Consider the following 22,814-nt stretch of genomic DNA (forward strand, 5'->3'; position numbering starts at 1 on the left):
TTTCACAATTTTTGAGCTAATAAAATCCATTAAAACATTAAAACATCTTAATGATTCCCAACTTTGAACAACAGTACATGATGGTTGGCAGCTCACTATGTTGTTGCAACAGAACTACTTATTAAAAAATAAATAAATAAATAAATAAAATGCATTAATTATATTTTATATTTTCATATAGTCTTGAAAAACAACAGTAAAAATAAAGTTTAAACCACAGTGATATGATTCACATCAGATCTTGAATCTCACCTTGCGGCCTTTCTCGTTGTCCGGTAAGTAGCAGTGTCGAGGAAATCCCCGCGCGCTGTATTTTTTCCCAGGGTTGGGATGCTCCGTGGTCTGGATGAAACAGAAAACACAGGCGGTCACACTTCACACGCCGCTCGCTCAATTAGCGCGCAGCAGAGAGGAAGAGGCTAACGATGCCCTGAGGACTCGTCAGCGCGTGAACAGAAGATCTCTCTGATCACATCACAGCTTCACATGTGCAGATCAAAGGCATACGCAGCAGAAAACCATTACTGCAGTGAATGAAGCATTATACTCCATCCCTCTCATCTCATACAACACCAGCGCATGCCTTCACAGGAACACAGCCGGTGGCGTGAATATTAATGAGGATTTATCACGGAAAAAAGGTTTTTCTGGCTCTTTTGAAATAGTTTGATGTGACATACTCGAACTGTCACAACCTCACATTGTTTATTAGTGGTGTTTATTATATAATTATTGCTAACAGAAGGCTGTTCATGTGCAGAAGTCTTAAAGGTGCAGTAACACAAGTACCTGTCAGTGTCAGAGAGATGGTGGAAAATTCATGCAAAGATAAAGTTTAACTGTTTTGGTGCAAGAATTATTTCCTAATACTGTAGGGGAACAGGGTTAGTTAAATAAAACTAAAACTTAATCCATAAAAAAGACATTTTTGTTACTTGAGATAAAATAAAAATGAACTGAAACAATTAAATAATAAACAAAACTTAAACTTATTATATTTCAGCTAGTCGCCAAAGCAACATCTCTCATTTTCATTTAGTTTAACTTGTTCTAAAATAACTAAAACTTAAATAAAAATTAATAAAAACTGTATTAGACATATTAAAAAAAAAACAACTAGTAAAAAGAAACACATAAAGTTACTAAAAAATGAAAATGGAAAATTGACAATGAAAAAAATAATAATTAAAAAAATATATGTATACACAATTTTAATATATATACATATATATGTATTTTTTTTTAAATAAATGAATACTTTTATTCAGCAAGGATGCATTAAATTGACCAAATTAACAAATAAAAACATAGTTTAACTTGATGTTGTAAAATAACTAAAACTTCAATAAATATTAGACATATTTAAAAAAAACTAGTAAAAACAAACTCACACAACAAAAATACTAAGAAAAAAATTACACTGAAAGTGTAAAAAAATAATTATATATATATACAAAATATTCTATTTCAAATAAATGCTGTTCTTTTGAACTTTCTATTCATCAAAGAATCCTGGAAAATAAAATGCATCACAGTTTCCATAAAAATATTAACTGTTTTCAACATTGATAATAATCATAAATGTTTCTTGAGCAGCAAATCATCATATTAGAATGATTTCTGAAGACTGGAGTAATGATGCTGAAAATTCAGCTTTGATCACTGGATATAAATGACATTTTACTAGATATTCACATAGAATACAGCTATTTTACATTGTAATAATATTTCACAATTTTTACTGTATTTTTGATCAAATAAATCCAGCCTTGGAGAGCAGAAGAGAGTTTCAAAACATTAAACAACTTTACCGACTCCAAACTTTTGAACAGTAGTCTCAAATTACTAAAATAACTGGCATAAAAATACATTTCTTGCCATGATGATGATGATCATATTATGGATGGAATTTTTTTAGCTAATCTGGTGACGTGGGAGCCCAGAAAGCAAGTGGGAGGCCGAACATGAGCTCTGCTACTGTCCCCATTGAGCAGGAAATCCCCGCTCAGCCACTTCCTGTCTCACATATGGCAAAACACAGTGAAAACACAGTGACCATAAGCCACAAGCCCACAGGTCATTCTGCAGAGACAGCTTGACATATTAAATATTGCTGCAAAGCATTTCTCTACAAAAACTGGGCCAAAGAACAAATGCTCCAGTTTCTACAAATGTGTCCCTCATTAACATTTGAGTCAATAATTACAGTAATATCCGACAACAACTTTTAGTATGTATATTTTTAATCATACAGAATACAGTAAAGTTACTGGATTTGTGTTGTTTTGTTATTTGTTTATGACAGTGTCTTGTTTGTTCTGTTCCTGCTCTTCATCTCCTCACTGTATTAGCAAACAAGCACAATTTGACAAAAACAAAAAATATAAAAAGTTTTTTATTCTCTCTATATATCTTTTTAGATTTTAGTTGACATATTGTATTATTAAAACGACTTCGCTTCAACCCTGTTACCATCATTCCCATCTCTTACTAAAATAAAATGAAATAAAATAAAATAAACATGAAATAAAACCACTTCTATACATCTTGTACAGAGTTAAACTGTTTACTTGAACGTTAAAATAAAATAAAATCTCTTTCTAAGATAACGCAGGCTACTATTACATAAATATCAGCATTAAAAAGTATCTTTTAAATAAGAATCTTATTCTTATATCTTATATTTTACTCACTTAAATATTTACTTAGAATCACTTTTTTTAGAATCACTGCAAGAAATGATGTTCTTCCTCAGTATTTCTGTCTTGTTTTCCAGCACAAATATCTAAACATTCTTAAAGAGGACATGAATCGAAAACTTTTCCTTGAGCTTTTGATATATAAGAGTTCATCGTACTGTGAGAATATCCTGTAAGATTCAGAACTGAAAACTTCCTTGTTAGTCCAATAAAAGCTTTTATTGACACCAGAACCAGAGAACGACTGATCCCCGAATGTGTCTATAGATAGATGAAACTCCGCCTCCACAGAAGAAATCAACGCCTACTTCATCATTGCAGCGTTAGCCCCGCCCACTGGTGTGTTAGTGAGATGAGGAGGAGAGAAGAGCGATACAGGACTAAAATAACATTACCTTTCAAAGATCCTAATGCAGGAATATGATTATTTTCAACAATGTGAATGTCTCAGTTGAGCTTTATTTATTTGTATTCGGTTCATTTCGATTCTTTGGTAAATCAATCGCATTTCGGCATTATCAGACTTTTACAATATGGACTCGACAGTAATGCAACAACATGTCAGTAACTGTGTTCATTCTGATGCCTGATCTGATATTAATGATTCATGTACAGTCAGATGATCTTTGTCTGTGTGTCAGTAAATCAAACCAGTGACTTAACGCTCAACTTCACCTTGTTTCTCTTAGTAGGATGAAAATAATCTGTTATTTAAACTGTGATTAAATTATATATAGAAAGCGATCAAAGAACGCTCCCTTTACAGTCGCTGGAGCTGTCAATCAAACAGCACAAGTTTAATGCGCCCAAAACTCTTGTTTTATTTAACGACTCTCTTAGTTACATCGCGTTTGCACTGTTAATTATGATGAAATCATTTGTCAGTGTGCAGAAATTGAGTTTCAATGATGAGATCACTGCTTTCATGAGCTCAACAACATCGACTTCAATGTTCATCACTGCAACCTTTCATGACACAATCTAAATATAACGCCATAGATCTAAATGTAATGCTTTTCATGATTAGTTAACCTTGAGAGCTGTAATAGTAAAAACGTGCTAAAGTTTTAGAGAGAGTAATACTTGGTTATTTCATTTGCAAAGATGTCAGCCAATCACAGCAGTGGGCGTTTACAATGAAGTCTCACAGCAGACACGCCCCTTGAAACGGCTAAAATCAGGGTAAGAAAAATGCCTTTTATTTCTAAATTATATCAATTTTTGATGTAAAAATCATACTAACATTATAAGTGCACCCCAGGAAACATTATAAAACAATAAAAAACGCAGTTCATGACCCCTTTAAGTCAAGATACATTTACTGGAGAAGCAAAATGACTGAAGATATTCAGTTTGTTTAATGAAAAAATCATCAAAAATATCCATAAAACGAACAAATATCTGCTAATGGGGTCAGAAAAATAAACTTAATTCAAAGTGATTATTTTTCTGACTCCACTGGCAGATATTTGTTCTTGTTTTAAGCACAAACTCACTTTTTTTCTTAATATCTTCAGCCATTTAGTTTCTCCAGTAAATGTATCTTGATTTAAGAATGTTTAGATATTTGTGCTGGAAAACAAGACAAAGGAAAACACATTTTCTGCAGTGTTGATAAGGAAAAGATGTGCATTTCACTGAATATACCTGTATTCCAGCGGGAATGTCATAGACGATACGGATAGTCTTGGTGTCGGAGTGTCCAGGCAGAGAATGAGGAATGACGTGGTACTCCATCTTCCCAGGGGGCTGTGTGCCGGTTTTCTCCCCGTAGATGGCCTTACAGGTGGGACACTGCAGACTGCCGTCCTGAAACACACATGAGCAACATTCAACCACAACAACACAAGAAGAAGACTCCAGAGACTGCAGCACTATCACAACAATATTTCTGCAAATAAATTGTCATAATATTGTGACTGATCTTGGAACTGGTTTGGTTAAAGACTAAGAACTTGTTACTGAAGAAAATGAAGAAAAACACCCCTGTATGTACAATAAAACAGAGTGATATGATCAGAGTCTTCTCATCTTCTGACCTTATTGCCGTTGTTGTACATGGCCACCAGACACAGGAGATGGTACATGTGACCACACTTTCCCAGTTTGCCGACCAGCTCAGGTTTGATGCCCTTGTAGTTCAGCACTCCCTCGTATCCGGACGCCGTGGCCAGTCTCTCCATGCAGATGGTGCAGTCCTGACGGATATCAACAATGAGTAACACCGACAGACATCTGCTGCCTCAGTCATTAGCTCTGCTAGTAAACAAGACAACGCTCTGCTGGTCACATGACGCTCATAAATCACATGTGTGCAGGAATCACCTCATCTGGGGCCGTTTTGACTTTCTCTGTGTACCGTCGAACCACATCCTCTGGGTTTTTACCTGAAGAAAGAGACGAAACAAACAAATGGTTTAGATCCCAATCACACAGACTGTGGGCTTGTGTGTTTGTGTAGTGCTTGATCTTGATATCCGTACACTTTTTTTTTTTAAATTTGTGCGTTTTTGTTAAAACCATTCATAATTTGCTTGCTTACATAAATAAAATAAAAATAAAAGTAAATAAAATAATTCATAATTTGTCTTTTTGTTAAAATCATTTAATGTTTATTTTACTTGTATGTTAAATAAAAAAATAAAAATAAATAAAACCATTTCTATATGCTTTTGTACAGAGTTAAGCTGTTAAAATGTTCAAATAAAATAAAACAAAAAATACTAATATATGAAAAATATACAAAAATATAAAAAAATTAAATAAAAAATCAATTAAAATAATTATTCATAATTAATTTATAATTTATGTATTTTTGTTAAAAATCATTAATTGGTTCTTATTTTATTTGCATGTTAAATAAAATAAAATAAAATCATTTCTATATGCCTTTGTACAGAGTTAAGCTGTTAAAATGTTCAAATAAAATAAAACAAAAAATAAAATAGAAAAATACTAATATATGAAAAATATACAAAAATAAATAAAATAATTATTCATAATTAATTCATAATTTATGTATTTTTGTTAAAATCATTAATTGGTTCTTATTTTATTTGCATTTTATTAAAAAAAATAAAAAAAATAAAATAAAATAAACAAACACTTCTATATACCTTTGTACAGAGTTAAGCTGTTAAAACGTGAAAATAAAATAAAAAATAAAAGAATACTAATATGAAAATTAAACAAAAATAAAATAAAAAATACATAATAAACAAATAAAAAAACAATAATAAAATAAAATAAAGTATACAAAATAAAAAAAAATAATATATAATAAAATAATTTCTGTACACCTTTGTTAAGCTGTTTACTTGAATGTTAAAAAATAAAATAAATAAAAATAAAATAATAAACACAGTAAATAAAATAAAATAAAATAAACAGTGAGCTCCAGTTGATGTGGATTTGACAGGGACGATACAGAATAACATCACTGTGCCGTTCTGGATAAGAGATGCTCTATAAATACACTTCTAGTTAACAGCTAACAGCATTTGTCCCTGGTCAGGCTTCATTTTCTACACCGCTAGTGTTTCTACTTTACTTATTAATCCTTTTTACATTGAAAGATGCTAAAGAGAAGATCTGCCATATTTATTTAACAAATGTGGTCTTTAAACTATAGTCGAAGTCAGTAAACACACACACACACACAGTGTGCTTCAGTGTTTTTTCCTCAAAGCGTCCTTATTCTCGTGACCTTTAGAGCAGGAACACACACCTGCTGTCACACTTTCAGTACACTATTTATTCCTGCTACTTGATTTTTGCAGGAACGGCAGTGCAAAAGCAAATACAAGTACGCCATTGAGCAGATCTTTGGTAACATGTTGAGATGTTGTAATGCGGTTGTGTAAGAGAAACCTTGTCACTTTCCGTTGTTGCTCGTTTCACACTCTGTGCGTTCTGCTCAGATCAGCAAAAAAGTGAGACAGAATCAATCGCTATACAAACACACACAAACAGACACACACACACACACACACGGCCTCCGCTGCCTGACCTTTACGGAGGTGTTTTTTCTTGGTCTTGCGTCGGATGCTGTTGATTCCCGGCACTGGTTTCAGGTCGCTCTTGCTGACCGGCGGTGGATGTAGGATGGGTTTAGGGGCTCGAGTCAAACACACGGGGAGTCCGGCAGCGCACATGAGGATACCTGTGATACCTGACACAAACACACATATATCATGTGCTTTCATTTATGCTATATATGGAAAAACAAAAAATTATACTATGCCAATAAAGCAGTTGTGTATCTGATATAACTTCTTCTTGATTTATTCCTATTTTATGTCTTTTTTAAAAAATCATTCATCGGAACTTGTTTTACTTGCATGTTAAAATGAAATTTAAAAAATAATAAAAAATAAAATAAAAATTAAAAATCAATTTCCCTACACATTGGTGCAAAGTTAAGCTGCTTATTTGCAAAATAAAAATAAAATAAAAAATAAAACAAAATAAATAATTTCTATATACCTTTGTACAGTTAAGCTGTTTACTTAAATTAAAAATTAAAAAATGTTAAATTAAAACAAAAAAAAATTCTATACACATTGGCTGTTTATTTAAGAAAATATTAAATAACATAAAACTATTTTTATATACTTTTGTACAGAGTTAAGCTGTTTACTTGCAAAATCAAATTAAATTAAATTAAATTATATACACCTTGGTACAGAGTTAAGCTGTTTAGTTAAAAAAATAAAATAATAAAACTATTTTTATATACTTTTGTAGAGAGCTAAACTGTTTACTTGTGTAATAAAATAAAATAAAAAATAATAAAATAAAATAAACAATTTTTATATACCTTTGTACAGAGTTAAGCTGTTTACTTGCAAAATTAAATTAAATTAAATTAATTTATATACACCTTGGTACAGAATTACGCTGTTTAGTTAAAAAAATTAAATAAAATAATAAAACTATTTTTATATACTTTTGTACAGTTAAGCTGTTTACTTGCAAAATAAAATAAAATAAAAATAATAAAATAAAAGAAACTATTTTAAGCTGTTTACTTGCAAAATATATATTTTTAAATTGTTGTATATTGTTATACATAGTTAATGTTTACTTGCAGAATCAATTAAAATATTAAAATAAAATAAAGTTGTTGTTTTTACATTAAACAATTTGAAATTGCACTAGATTTTCTAGTGTAGTACCTGCTAAGGCAGGATGGACGGGTCCTGATCCAGTGAGGTTCTTCACAGGAAGTGCAGGAACCCTGAAAATGACAAACATCAACACAGTCAATGATCCAGTTTAACTGATAAACGATCAGAGACGATTCAATGATGAGAAATCAACATACAGAACGTCCGAAACACCAGAGTGAATACAGCCTAAAACTCACAGCCTTCCTCATCTGTTCATACCAGTGGAACCGTCCAATCAAATTAAGCTCTGAACGAACCAATCAGCATCCAGTGACAAACACTGAAGCCACCATCAGATCACACATGTAAACACAAGGCTAAAGATGTGAAAGCTCATGTTAATCTGAACATCATCTTAATTACATCAGCGGGTGGAAGAAGCATCATTACAGCTGATCGGATCACATGAGGAACAAAAACTAATTAATAAAGAACAGAAAATGAGACTTTCATCCCTGAGGAGAGAAGATCAGCTTATCCAGCACATAAACAAGCATTAATCTCAAATCAAGTGTTTCGTCTGGAGAATCTCACTGTTGTTCACTTAAAAGCCCTGATAGTTTCAGCCACACGACCGAGAAATTAAACTAGATAGAGAGCGAGGATGATGATGATGATGATGATGTAGTTCAGATGCTATATTTATATATCAAATATAATTAGAAAGTGAAACTAGTTTTTATTTTTTATTGTGTCTGAAAGAAATGCTATTCTAGGATGCAGGGAAATTAAAAACAAAATAAAATAAAATAAAATAAAATAAAATAAAATAAAATAAAATAAAATAAAAACAGGAGAGAAAGAATGAAGGAGACGTAAAATAAAATAAAATAAAATAAAAACAGGAGAGAAAGAATGAAGGAGACGTAAAATAAAATAAAATGAAATAAAATAAAATAAAATAAAATAAAATAAAATAAAATAAAATAAAATAAAATAAAATAAAATAAAATAAAAACAGGAGAGAAAGAATGAAGGAGACGTAAAATAAAATAAAATAAAATAAAAACAGGAGAGAAAGAATGAAGGAGATGTAAAATAAAATAAAATAAAAACAGGAGAGAAAGAATGAAGGAGATATAAAATAAAATAAAATAAAATAAAAACAGGAGAGAAAGAATGAAGGAGACGTAAAATAAAATAAAATAAAATAAAATAAAATAAAATAAAATAAAAACAGGAGAGAAAGAATGAAGGAGACGTAAAATAAAATAAAATAAAATAAAATAAAATAAAATAAAATAAAAACAGGAGAGAAAGAATGAAGGAGATGTAAAATAAAATAAAATAAAATAAAATAAAATAAATAAAAACAGGAGAGAAAGAATGAAGGAGACGTAAAATAAAATAAAATAAAATAAAATAAAATAAAATAAAATAAAATAAAAACAGGAGAGAAAGAATGAAGGAGACGTAAAATAAAATAAAATAAAAATAAATAAAATAAATACAATAAAATAAAAACAGGAGAGAAAGAATGAAGGAGATGTAAAATAAAATAAAATAAAATAAAATAAAATAAAATAAAATAAAAACAGGAGAGAAAGAATGAAGGAGACGTAAAATAAAATAAAATAAAATAAAATAAAGAGTGAATGATGGAGACGGAAAATAAAAATAAAAATAAAATAAAATAAAATAAAATAAAATAAAATAAAATAAAAGGAGAGGAACAATGAAGGATATGGAAAAAAATAAAATAAATTTTAGCCTATTGGTCATCGAATAAATGGAATTATTACACAACTCAATGAATTAATAAAAAAATAAATTAAAAAAATAAAGTGATTCTGCTCCACTGGCCTATACGTTGAGATGAATAATTAAGATGTTTGAAATGTACATCTGATAAATGGATTATATAAATCAATTAAAAAAAAATTTTTTTTTTTAAATAAAAATCTTTGCACAGAGTTAAGCTGTTTACTTGCATGTTAATATAAAACAAAATAAAACAATTTCTATACCCCTTCATACAGATTTAAGCTGTTTCCTTGGAGTAAAACAAAGCGTCTCATAACAATACGCATCAGGAAACAGTCACGCTCGTCTCGTTTCATGTTTTATCTCTCGTCTGTTATAGATCTCAAACTCTTTCTGGTTTCCACGTGCAGCGAGTCAAAGCCCTGCTGCCCTGATCGAGCCACCGAACCAACATGAGAGCCATCCTACCGTCTGTCCTCCTCTGAGTCTCCATCTGACTCCATCATCTCTCCTGCTCTCATTAAACACTAAACAACACCAACTTCCTCTTCTGGTCTCAGACACACTCACTCGCACAGGAAATGAAACAGGAAGTCAGTCGCTGAGTTGATTTGAACTCTGAAGCCTGTTGGTGTTTATTTAAGCCAAAAATAAGATAACACTGAACTAGATCAGATGTTCTAAAGCTTTTTAGAAAATGAATCTGCTTCAAATACCCTTATGAAAAGTACTGTACCATTGTACTAAATGATTAACATAGAGATATATCTGAATTACACCATATAACACTACTAATTATACATAGGTCTATATTTGTTATTGAAGGGATGTCAATGGCACTAAACTATGAATTCAGATTGAATGATTCGGCTCAATTGGCCTATTGATGACGTTGATGAAGAATAATGAAAATGTTTGAACTGCACATCTGATTCATGGAATTATTCAATAATAACTCAATGAATTATAACAACATGACAAGGCATAACATAATATAACATGACATAACATAACATGACAAGAAATAACATAAGACATAACATAACATGACAAGACAAAACATGACAAGACGTAACATTAAATGACAAGACATAACATTACAAGACATAACGTAACATGACAAGACAACATTAAATTACAAGACATAACGTAACATGACAAGACAACATTAAATTACAAGACATAACGTAACATGACAAGACAACATTAAATTACAAGACATAACGTAACATGACAAGACAACATTAAATGACAAGACATAACATGACAAGACATAACATAACATGACAAGACATAACATGATATGACATAACAAGACAAGACATAACAAGACATAACATAACATAACAAGACAAAACATTAAATGACAAGACATAACATAACATGACAAGACATAAAACAAAACAAGACAAAACATTAAATGAAAAGACATAACATAACATAACATGACAAGACATAACATAACATGACATGACAAGACAAGACATGACATAACATGACAAGACAAGACAAGACAAGACAAGACATAACATGACAAAACATTAAATGAAAAGACATAACATGACAAGACATAACATAACATGACAAGACATAACATAACATAACATGACATGACAAGACAAGACAAGACAAGACAAGACAAGACAAGACATAACATAACAAGACAAAACATTAAATGAAAAGACATAACATGACAAGACATGACAAGACATGACATGACAAGACATGACATAACATAACATAAGACAAAACATTAAATGAAAAGACATAACATAACATGACATGACATGACAAGACATGACAAGACATGACATAACATAACATAAGACAAAACATTAAATGAAAAGACATAACATAACATGACAAGACAAGACAAGACAAGACAAGACAAGACATAACAAGACAAAACATTAAATGAAAAGACATAACATAACATGACAAGACATAACATGACATGACATGACATGACAAGACAAGACAAGACAAGACAAGACATAACATTACATGACAAGACATAACATAACATGACAAGACACAACGTAACATTAAATGACAAGACAACAAACCATAACATGACAAGACATTACATGACATAACATGAAAAGACATAACATAACATAACAATAACATAACATGACATAACATAACATGACAAGACATAACATAGCATAACATGAACATTAAATGAAAGACAACATAACATAACATGACAAGACATAACATTAAACGACATAACATTACAGTTTTTTTCAATTGCTAACATACTTTTGTCCAATCTGTAGTCACATTTTCAAATCTCTAAACACATTTAGCAGAACATCCGTCTGTTGTGGCCATACCATTAACACAATTCATGTCGTTTTCACACAAAATGCAGTCAATTAACGTTTCTAAAATAACATAGGCTAACATAACATAGCAATAACATAACATGACATAACATTAAATGACAAGACATAACATAGCATAACATGAACATTAAATGAAAGACAACATAACATAACATGACATGACATTAAATGACAAGACAACAAACCATAACATTAACTACCACCATCCCACCCTCTATATGGGGCAACATCAACACCACACCCAATCCCAGAAAGAGATTTCAACCAAGGGGGACACTGAAGTTCAGCATAGGGGACACATTTGACCAGAAGCTGCCCTGAGCAATTCTGTTACTTTCTTCTTCTTCTTCTCTTTTTCTACTGTACATTCTATAAAATAATGCACACATTCAACACTCAACCAAAAATGTAGAATGGCTTACATGCATTATACTTTTACTGCAGTAAAAGGAAACTATGGATTTCATATTTTCTGCAGGTAGAAACTAATGCAGTTTTCATAATGCCATCAACTGTTAGTATTTTGACAGTCATTACACTATGATTGACTATATGTTCATGTTGGATAGAAAACTAGTGCTATGTTTTGACAGAACGACTCGATTTTGAATCAGGTTTGCTGTGTTTTGATAGAGTTAGTATGTGTTGAAAAAGGTTTTTAGCATTTTGAAATGTAGAGTTTGTGTTTATTTAACAAAATATGGTTTTGGGCAGAAAATTAACTATTTGGCTAATTGTGTGATGTGTGTTGCTGTGTTAAGAGTTTAGAAAACGTACTTTAAGTATTGGTGAATGCTTGTTAGCAATTGAAAAAAACTGTAAATGACAAGACATAACGTAACATGACAAGACATAACAATACATGACAAGACATAACATGACGTAACATGAAAAGACATAACATTAAATGACAAGACATAACATAACATAGGCTAACATAACAACAATAACATAACATAACATGACATAACATTAAATGACACGACATAACATAGCATAACATGAACATTAAATGAAAGACAACATAACATAACATAACATAACATAACATAACATGATATGACATTAAAGGACAAGACAACAAACCATAACATGACAAGACATAACATGACGTAACATGAAAAGACATCACATTAAATGACAAGACAAAACATAACAATAACATAACATAACATAACATAACATGACATAACATTAAATGACAAGACATAACATGACGTGACATGACAAGACAGCATAACATAAGCTAACATAACATAACAACATAACATAGGCTAATATAACAGGCTAACATAACATAAAAATGATTTTGCTCAATTTGCTGATTGATTACATTATTATATATAATGATGTTTGAAATGTACATCTGATCCATGAAATGATTAAATAATAACTCAATGAATAATAAAATAAGATAAAAATAAAATAAAATAAAAAAATTGTGCTCAATTGGCCTATGGATTATGATGAATAAAGATGTTTGAAATGTACATGTGATCCATGGAATTATTAAATATCAACTCAATTAATAATTACTCTCACTTTAATTTTTAACTTTCGTTACTGTACAAAACTAAATGAATTACTGTATCCACAAAGCTCACATTAACAAATAAACATGAAAACATTAATATGCAACATAAAATAAAAGCACAGATCACTGACAAAAAATACATCATTTAACCTCAAAACTCTTCAGATATAATTAATGATTAAGGATTAATAAGAGCATATATCAATTGAATAAATGAGTTGAATTGAGATTTAGCACAATCTGCAGTCAAGAAGAAACTGGAATATGGTGTTTTGGTGAAAGTACTTTAGATCCTGTACCATGGTAAGTTTGTGTAAGTGGTTTTGGGCATCAGAATCTGTCAGACTCTGCCCTCTAGTGGTGGTGCAAAATCACACCGTAATCAGACTCAGTAGTGCAACACAACTTCCTTCTGACTGAACTGTGTGTGGAGGCGCTGATGTACGTGTGAGGCCTCAAAACCAGAAGCGTTTCTAGCATTTCATCATCAGAAAAAAACTGTCCCCGTATTTTGACACTTTTCTTTTTATACTGTTTCTGATATGGGATATAAAGTCTTTCACAAGCTGTATGTGCAATAAAGATCTGCTTCAGTGCTGACAAACGATAGAAAACATTTCCAAGTTTTGTTTCCTAAAAAGGATTGCAGGTGAATATCACTTCATCTGACGCTCTTTTTGTTTTCTAAATTTCTGGTACTATTTCAATGTAACCAATAGAAACGATTCAGTGCGAGTGAACTGTCCGAATGAATCAAACTGAATCGCAAACAATTCCAGTGCCTTGTGCAAAGCTGTGTGTGTGTTTCAGAGTGTGAGTGTGTTTGACTGATTCACCGTCACAGTGAAAAACACTATTGATTATTTCCCTGTTCAAGACAATCAATCTCTACAAAACTGAAAAGCACCAAAAAACAAAGAAAAGAATGATTGTCAGACAAGGATTTATCAGGGGTTTGTGACACAGTAAAAAGGGTCAAAATAGTTTTAAAAAGATAGTGAAACCTGATAAGCAGCGAATTGTTTTCACTATTTAAGTGGTAGTGAATAAAAAAAATGTAATTGTCTGTGAGATTTATGAGAGATTCTCACTCTTTGAGTCTGTGCGTGTGTTCATGTCACACAGCTGAGAGATCGATGGTGTTTTTTTGTGCACGTGATGCTTGTTTATCTCACGCTATCTGCTTGAGTGTTTGTTTATGCACATGCACAGGCAGTGTTACATACATGTGTGTGTGTGTGAACCACGCTCATCCTGTGTGTGGAACCGCTCGCCTGGGAACAAAGCAAACTCATCTGTCTTTACACTCTTTTTCTTTCTGCCTCTCTCCGTCTCTGCGCTGCTCTCTGTGATTCTGCTGAAGTGTGTTTGTGGTTTCAGAAATGTGGTTTCATCGTCACTTCACATTTCCTAGGATTTACACCCCTTCATTAGATGCTTTACTGTGTGTGTGTGTGTGTGTGTGTGTGTCTGTGTGTGTGTGTGTGTGTGTGTGTGTGTGTCTGTGTGTGTGTGTGTGTGTGTGTGTGTGTCTGTGTGTGTCTCTGCTGAGGCTCCGTTTTGCCTTGATCCATTATTCATCTTCCCCCTGTGTATCACAGCCTGGATGGCAAACGATTCACACACACACACACACACACACACTTGTATGCGGTTTAACTCGACCAAAGACACACTCAAACTATGATTTTCACACGCTCAGAGGAAAGGACAGGATTTATAGATGCATTACAGCAGCACTGTGTCTGTGTGTGTGTGTGAGAGAGAGAGAGAGAGTGAGTGTGTGTGTGAGTGAGTAAGTGTGTGTGTGTGTGTGTGTGTGTGAGTTAGTGAGTGTGTGTGTGTGCACATTTTTGTGACATATCGGGACACAAATGTGTATAATGACATGGGTATGACATAGGTATTACAAGGAGAGGGTGACTTTTGAGGACATTACTCCATGTCCCCCTTTTTCAAAAGGCTTATAAATCATACAGAATGAGGTTTTTTTTTTTTTTTTTTGAGTTTTTTAAAGTAAGAATGTGCACAGTTTCCTGTGATGGGTAGGGTTAGGTGTAGGGTGATAGAAAATACAGTTTGTACAGTATAAAAAACAGAGAGTCCCCACAATTCACAAAAACAAACCTGTGTGAGTTAGTTAGTTAGTGAGTGTGTGTGTGTGAGTGTGTGAGTATGTGTGTGTGCGTGTGTGAGCGAGTATGTGTGTGGTGTGTGTGTGTGTGAGTGTGTGTGTGTGAGAAAGAGAGAGAGAGAGAGAGTGTGTGTGTGTGTTTGACTGATTCACCGTCACAGTGAAAAACACTATTGATTATTTCCCTGTTCAAGACAATCGATCTCTACAAAACTGAAAAGCACCAAAAAACAAACAAAAGAATGATGCAATGAAGTGCAAACAGCTCAAAATATAGATATTCAAAAGAATCAAATGATATAACGATAGAATGATAGATAGACCGAAAGAACGATAGACAGACAGACAGATAGATAGATAGAATGATATATAGAACGATATACCAATATAATGATAGATAGACCAATAGAACGATAGAACAATAGACCAACAGAAAGATAGATAGAACGATAGATAGATCGACAGAACAATAGATAGATAGATAGAATAATAGAACAAATGATAGAACGATAAATAGAACAATAGATAGATAGATAGATAGATAGAACAATAAATAGATTGATAGAACGAATGATAGAATGATAAATAGAGAGATAGATAGAACGATAGATAGAATGAACCAACGAATGAACGATAGATAGAACGATAGATATAGTGATAGAATAATAAATAGATTGATAGAACGATGGAACGAACGATAAATAGAACAATAAACAGAACGATAGAACGGTAGAACGATAGATAGAACGATAGATAGACGAACGAACAAACGATATATAGAACGTTAGAATGATAGATAGAATGATAGATAGATAGATAGATAGATAGAACAAATGATAGAACGAATGATAGAACGAACAATAGAACGATAAATAGAAGGATAGATAGGATAGATAGAACGATAGAACAATAGATAGAACGATAAATAGACTGACAGAATGATAGAACGATAGAATGATAAACAGAAGGATAGTCAGAAGGATAGATAGATAGATAGATAGATAGATAGATAGAACGAACGAACGATAGAATGATAAATAGAAGGATAGATAGGATAGATAGAATGATAGAACGATAGAATGAATGATAGAACGAAAAATAGATTGATAGAATGATTGATAGAATGACAGAACGATAGAATGATGAATAGAAGGATAGACAGAAGGATAGATAGATAGAATGATAAATAGAACAATAGATAGATAGATAGATAGATAGAACGATAGATAGAACGATATAGTGATAGAATGATAGATTGATAGAACGATAGAACGAACGATAAATAGAACAATAAACAGAACGATAGAACGATAAATAATGATAGATAAACGAACGAACAAACGATAGATAGATAGATAGATAGATAGATAGAACAAATGATAGAACGAACGATAGAATGATAAATAGAAGGATAGATCGAATAATAGAACGATAGAATGAATGATAAGAACGAAAAAATAGATTGATAGAATGACAGAACGATAGAATGATAAATAGAAGGATAGACAGAAGGATAGATAGATAGATAGATAGATAGATAGAACGATAGAACGATAGATAGATAGATAGATAGATAGATAGACAGATAGATAGATAGATAGATAGAGTCATTCCAGCACAGTTTTGTCATGTTGTTGAACAGCAGAATCAGAATCATGTCTTACCCAGGAGGGATGGATCCTCGGCTCGTCGTCACCGCGATCCGCTGCGTTCCCGGCCGGTTCAGATTATTCTGTCCGTTAATAGTAAGCGCGTGATTGGTCGGAAGCGTCACCAGCGCAGGGGCGCATGGGAAATTCCCCCCGTTCATCTCCATCTTCCCAGCTGCTCCTCCAACGACCTTTATGTTGTTATGGTGTCCCCTGGCAACAGTCGTCGTGGGCGACCAGAGGGAGGAGCCAGCGAAGGTGTTGCTCTGCCTCACGACAGTGGCCGTCTGATTGGCTCCGCCCTCCGTCCCGTACAGTTTCCTCCTCTGCTGCAGGGCCAGGATGGCGTTGGACGCGGCCCGTGTGCTGTGGACCAGCATGCACTGCTGGCAGGTGCACGGGGTGCCCGAGTTGGTGCCCACGGGCCAGGACTGGGATTTGGGGATGGATCCGGCGATGAGTGGATACGCAAGGTCCATCCGCCGGCGAATGCGCCGCTTCCTCTGGCTCTGCCGGTTGGTTTGTGACATGCCGTCGAAGTCCACCAGGTAGCTGAAGCCCAGCGAGCTCAGGTCCAGCCAGGGGTGCTGCTTCTCGTAGGCGTTCTGGATGCTGACGCACAACTCCATGTCGTACGGCGTCCAGGATCCACAGTCGTTTTCCCACTCCCATACGATGCCCTTGCCCGGAGACGAGGACGGGTCGTAGAAATTGCGCTGCACGGGACGCATTGTGCCTGTAGGAAGAGAGAGAGAACTAATGAAGAACTAATGAACTAATACAAAGCATACCTTTAATCAAATTCAGTGTAAGATAAAATCATCTGTCAATGTAAACAACTTTAATTATTTTTCAACGCATTCTCACACTGCAAGTAATGAATGAGTGACAGTGGGTTGAATCAGTGTTTCTTGTCTCTAGTATTTACTGGAGAAGAGAAATGACTGAAGATATTAAGTCTGAAAAATTAATCAAAATGAAGTGAGTTTGTGTTTAAAACGGAGTCAGAAAAATAATCATAATTCAAAGAGAAAACAAGATTATTTTTCTGACCCCATTAGCAGACACTTATTCTTGTTTTAAGCATAAACATAATTTTGATATATATTTTTTTATTAAGCAAGACTTAATATCTTAAGTCACTTTGCTTCTTCAGTAAATGTATCTTGATTTAAGAATGTTTAGATATTGCATGATATAGTCGTTTAAAATTTCGAGAAAGTCGTTGTGTTGAGAAGAAACTCATTAAATTTCAAGAAAAAAAGTTCAAATAAAGCATTGAGAGTAAACTCATTAAATTTTGAGAATAAAGTTGTGTTTTGAGAAAAAACTTGAGAATAAACTCATTAAATTGAGAAAAAAGTTTAAATAAAATGTCAAGAACAAACTCATTAAATTGAGAATAAAGTCGTTGTGTTTTGAGAAAAAAATCGTTACATTTTCAGAAAAAAGTTTAAATAAAATGTTGAGAACAAACTCATTAAATTGAGAATAAAGACATTATTTTGAGAACAAAATAGTTCAATTTCAAGAAAAAAGTTAAAATAAAATTGAGAATAAAGTCATGTTTGTTTTGAGAAAAAACTCATTACATTTCGAGAAAAAAGTTAATAAAATGTTGAGAATAAACTCATTAAATTTTGAGAATAAAGTCGTGTTTGTTTTGAGAAAAAACTTGTTAACTTTCGAAAAAAATGTTTAAATAAAATGTCGAGAACAAACTCATTAAATTGAAAATAAAGACATTATTTTGAGAAAAAAAATTGTTAAATTTCAAGAAAAAAGTTTAAATAATTTGAGAATAAAGTCGTGTTTGTTTTGAGAAAAAACTCATTAAATTTCGAGAAAAAAGTTGAAATAAAATGTCGAGAATAAACATTAAATTTTGAGAATAAAGTCACTATTTCACAAAAAAAAGGTTACATATTGAAAAAAAAAATAAAATAAAAAGTAGAGAAAAATATAAAATTTTGAGAATAAAGTTAAAATAAATTGTTGAGAATAAAGTCATTTCACGAAAAAAAAAAACGTTAAAATTCGAAAAAAAAAAGTTAAAATAAAAAGTCGAGAATAAAGTTGTTGCGTTGAGAAAAAACTAGTTAAATTTCGAGAAAAAGTCTAAATAAAATGTCGAGAATAAATATTAAATTTTTCGATAAAAATCTTTAAATTTCAAGAAAAAAATTGAAATAAAATGTTGAGAAATAAATAAATGAAATGTTTGATAAGGAGCTCCAGACAGGACGGATAGTGCGACTGCAGGGACGTGACGGGAGGAAGATGGGCAGAGGAAGAGGAAGAGGAGAGGTGAAGGAGAGCAGCACTGAACTGTTCTACAGCTCATTAAAGAACAATTACAGTCACACACATGAGATCATCACACACACATCAGCACAATCAGCACGACTGACCTTGAATTTTCACAATCCAACCCTGACTTTCCCACCCGGGGCGGATCATAACGGCATCACTGACCTGAGGTTAGACCACAAAGTGCCACATCCTTAAACTCAATCTGAAACGTTTCGTTACAGCTGCGAACTTTTGCACCAAGTATTTCCCAGTTCCTCATTGGGAATGAATTATTGACAGTGGTTACAAGTGAAGTTTCATACACTTGTTTGTATACGTAAAGATCAAATCAAAGTAGTAAAATTATTTAAAACCCACCCATTCATTGTCATATGATAAAAGAAGACCAACTTATGTGATTTACAACTTTAAAAATGTACGTTTGTTATTGTATCTTATAAATTAACCCCAAAATGATGAGGATATGAGAATGCGCTGCATAACAAGAATTACAGTCAACAGATCTGGAGATTTCCGCCTGACTAGATAAAAGTTTCCCGCAGGCCTTATCATGATGGACAGTCTCAATGTGACTTACAGCAAGGTCACGTGCGTAAACATGAACACACACACCATATAACACACATAAAGATGTTACAACAGTAAACCACTTCAATTCCATTGGCTGTGAATCTGTTCAAGTGTAATTGTGATTAGGGCTGTATATATAACAGGACATTCTGTTCTCAGACTTCAACTGAGAGCAACACTTGAACACAGAGTTAAGGAAAACACAGACACACACACACTTTCTCCATGTCCTTCCTGTATGCACTGGTCACATCCTGGCGGATCCTCAGATGATTTTATCCTCATCTGTCCTCTTCCCTGAACCCAAACCTCACACTTTCCCTTTACACTCGCTTCCGGTCACTCATCCTCTCGGTCACACGGCATCAGACTTCTGACATTTACATTAAGTTTGGTCAAATTCGCAGCTTATTCTAGTTAAGACTTGCCCACTTATACAGAAAGAGACCATCTGGCTGACCTGGAAAAGTCATGTACATTAATAAAATCATAAAGATCCATGAGCATTTTTACTGCAGTTTACATATGTATAAATGTTTGTAGTTATGCCAAGATCTAAAGTATTTTATCGGGTAGAAACAGAGAGTAATATACATATATATATATATATATATATATATATATATATATACACTAATATATATCGAACGACTGGAAAAGTCATGTGGCCTTCGAATATTGTTGTATTTTTATATTTTCATATATTTATATTTTATTAAAGTTAACATGTATTTTATTATAATATATAAATTATATAATATTAATTATATATATTAAATATATATAATTAAGTGATTTCGAGATCTGGAAAAGTCATGTAAATTAATAAAATTGTGCATTGTACATTTTATACACTTTGCTACTTGCACCAAGCTCATGAGTATTTTATCGAGTAAAAACTGAGAGTAAAAAATAGAGATCGACCGATATATCGATTTACCGATATTTTCCCTGATATTTAAGCATTTTACCAAAATCGGATATCGGTTTTGTAATATCGGATTTACCGATAAACGCCACCATCTTGTGGGTTTTTTGAGAATTGCGCGCAGGATCGCCATTACAGCGCATCTGAGGGGAGACGAGACAACGGCGTGCACATGTAAAGTATACTTACCTGCTTTGCTGTAATTAGTAAACTTTATTTAACATAACAGCCATTAATGCACAAATTAGATGTGTTACATAAATGCTTGAAACGTAGCTAGTTTATGCATAATCCGTCAAGATGTAACTTTGCATGAATTAAATAATACAGCCATGAATGAGCACATGTTGGAAATAAAAGCGCTGAATCGCTCATCATTAGTCTCATGAAGTCGTCTGCATTTTGCTGTTCACTCAGTGGGTTGATGCTCAGGAAATGTTAAAATAAAATTGAGAATAAAGTCGTGTTTATTTCGAGAAAAAAAAAATTAAATTTCGAGAAAAAAGTTAAAATAAATTGTTGAGAATAAACATTAAATTTTGAGAATAAAGTCATTTCACGAAAAAAAAAAAAAAAGTTAAAATTCGAAAAAAAAAAAGTTAAAATAAATTTTTTTTTAAAAATGTTTTAAAAATACAGGTAAAAATTGAGAGTAAAAAAATATATATATTTATACTAAGAAATCATGAACGACAGGAAAACTCACAGGGCCTTGGAATATTGCTGTAAATAATGGTGGTTTTTAAAAAACATGGTACTGTTGTACTGTGTCATCAGATCTGATGATAAACCAACATTTGCTGTATGTCAACAAAGGGAACAGAATTACATGTAAAATGTACTTTTCAGTTTAGTCAAACTCCACATGCGGTTTTATCTGAATACAGATAAAAAATCATTTTGCCATTGCAACAGATAGAGATATTGGCTTTGCTCTAGTGCGAATCCTTTGAGGCTGCTAGTTAACAGAGAGTTACCGCAGAGCTTGCAGAAAAAAAGGACTTAAAAGACTGTAGCTCTAAGCCATGACTGCAGAGGACCCAAAACACACACACACACACACACACACACGTGTACATGCATCGTGACCGTCCTGCGCCAAAGGAAGTTGGTACAACAAAGTGTCCGCTGCCCCTGTGATGCCCAGTATGTGAGCGCCAGCGACGATTATGCCCACTTCACTAAACAGATCCATACACATACAGTATATGATGTACTACAGTAAATTCAGAGGGTACAGTAGATGCTTTGCTGTGATGCAGCTTTCGGTGTCAAGTGTTTCAGATAAGACCACTGTATTTCCTGCAAGAAAAACCCAAAACGCATTCTCTCTCACACACACATGCACACACTCGGTGGAAAACCCCGTGATAAACCAAAGCAGTTCAACACCTCCACTATTCCCACACACTGTCTGGGGGCGGAGCCTCTAATCTAACAATCTGGGGGCGGAGCCTGTCATTTTGATGTCTTCAAATCATGTCAGAAAAACTGTATTTAAGATAAGCACCTGTCAATGAAAGAATCATAGCGGAGTCAGGGTTATTGTAGTTTACTAAAACTAAAACCATTAAAAACGTAGTTAATTGCAATATATTAAACATTAACTGAAATAAAATAAGATTGAAAAATAAATAAATAAATAAAAATAAATTAATAAAATAAACCTGGCTAGTTTCCAAAAGAATATTTCTAATTTTCATTTAGTTTAAAGTCAAAGTACTAAAATAATTAAAAAAAAAAAACAGAAATGAGAATATA

The 22,814-nt window shown here is 32.7% G+C and overlaps 3 protein-coding genes across 6 annotated transcripts in view; all 3 read right to left on the reverse strand.

Moving 5' to 3' along the window:
- Positions 1 to 22,814, reverse strand: part of LOC127517459 (E3 ubiquitin-protein ligase DTX1-like) — a 185,519-nt gene that overhangs the window by 148,583 nt on the left and 14,122 nt on the right. The gene's annotated exons all lie outside the window — the stretch shown is intronic.
- Positions 1 to 22,814, reverse strand: part of LOC127517460 (E3 ubiquitin-protein ligase DTX1-like) — a 185,519-nt gene that overhangs the window by 148,583 nt on the left and 14,122 nt on the right. For both annotated transcript variants that reach the window (XR_007931252.1, XM_051903164.1), the window contains exons 3-9: positions 17,258 to 17,978; positions 7,877 to 7,938; positions 6,709 to 6,870; positions 5,025 to 5,086; positions 4,739 to 4,897; positions 4,347 to 4,508; positions 253 to 342 (exon numbers count right to left, since the gene is read on the reverse strand). Coding sequence is in view for 1 of the 2 variants with exons in the window: in XM_051903164.1 (XP_051759124.1) it covers positions 253 to 342; positions 4,347 to 4,508; positions 4,739 to 4,897; positions 5,025 to 5,086; positions 6,709 to 6,870; positions 7,877 to 7,938; positions 17,258 to 17,978 (1,418 nt within the window). In the remaining variant the exon portion in view is untranslated. The remainder of the gene's footprint in view (positions 1 to 252; positions 343 to 4,346; positions 4,509 to 4,738; positions 4,898 to 5,024; positions 5,087 to 6,708; positions 6,871 to 7,876; positions 7,939 to 17,257; positions 17,979 to 22,814) is intronic.
- Positions 1 to 22,814, reverse strand: part of LOC127517455 (zinc finger protein 208-like) — a 138,661-nt gene that overhangs the window by 25,291 nt on the left and 90,556 nt on the right. The gene's annotated exons all lie outside the window — the stretch shown is intronic.

The sequence above is a fragment of the Ctenopharyngodon idella genome, chromosome 8 (genome assembly GCF_019924925.1).
Source record: "Ctenopharyngodon idella isolate HZGC_01 chromosome 8, HZGC01, whole genome shotgun sequence".
Lineage (NCBI taxonomy): Eukaryota > Metazoa > Chordata > Actinopteri > Cypriniformes > Xenocyprididae > Ctenopharyngodon > Ctenopharyngodon idella.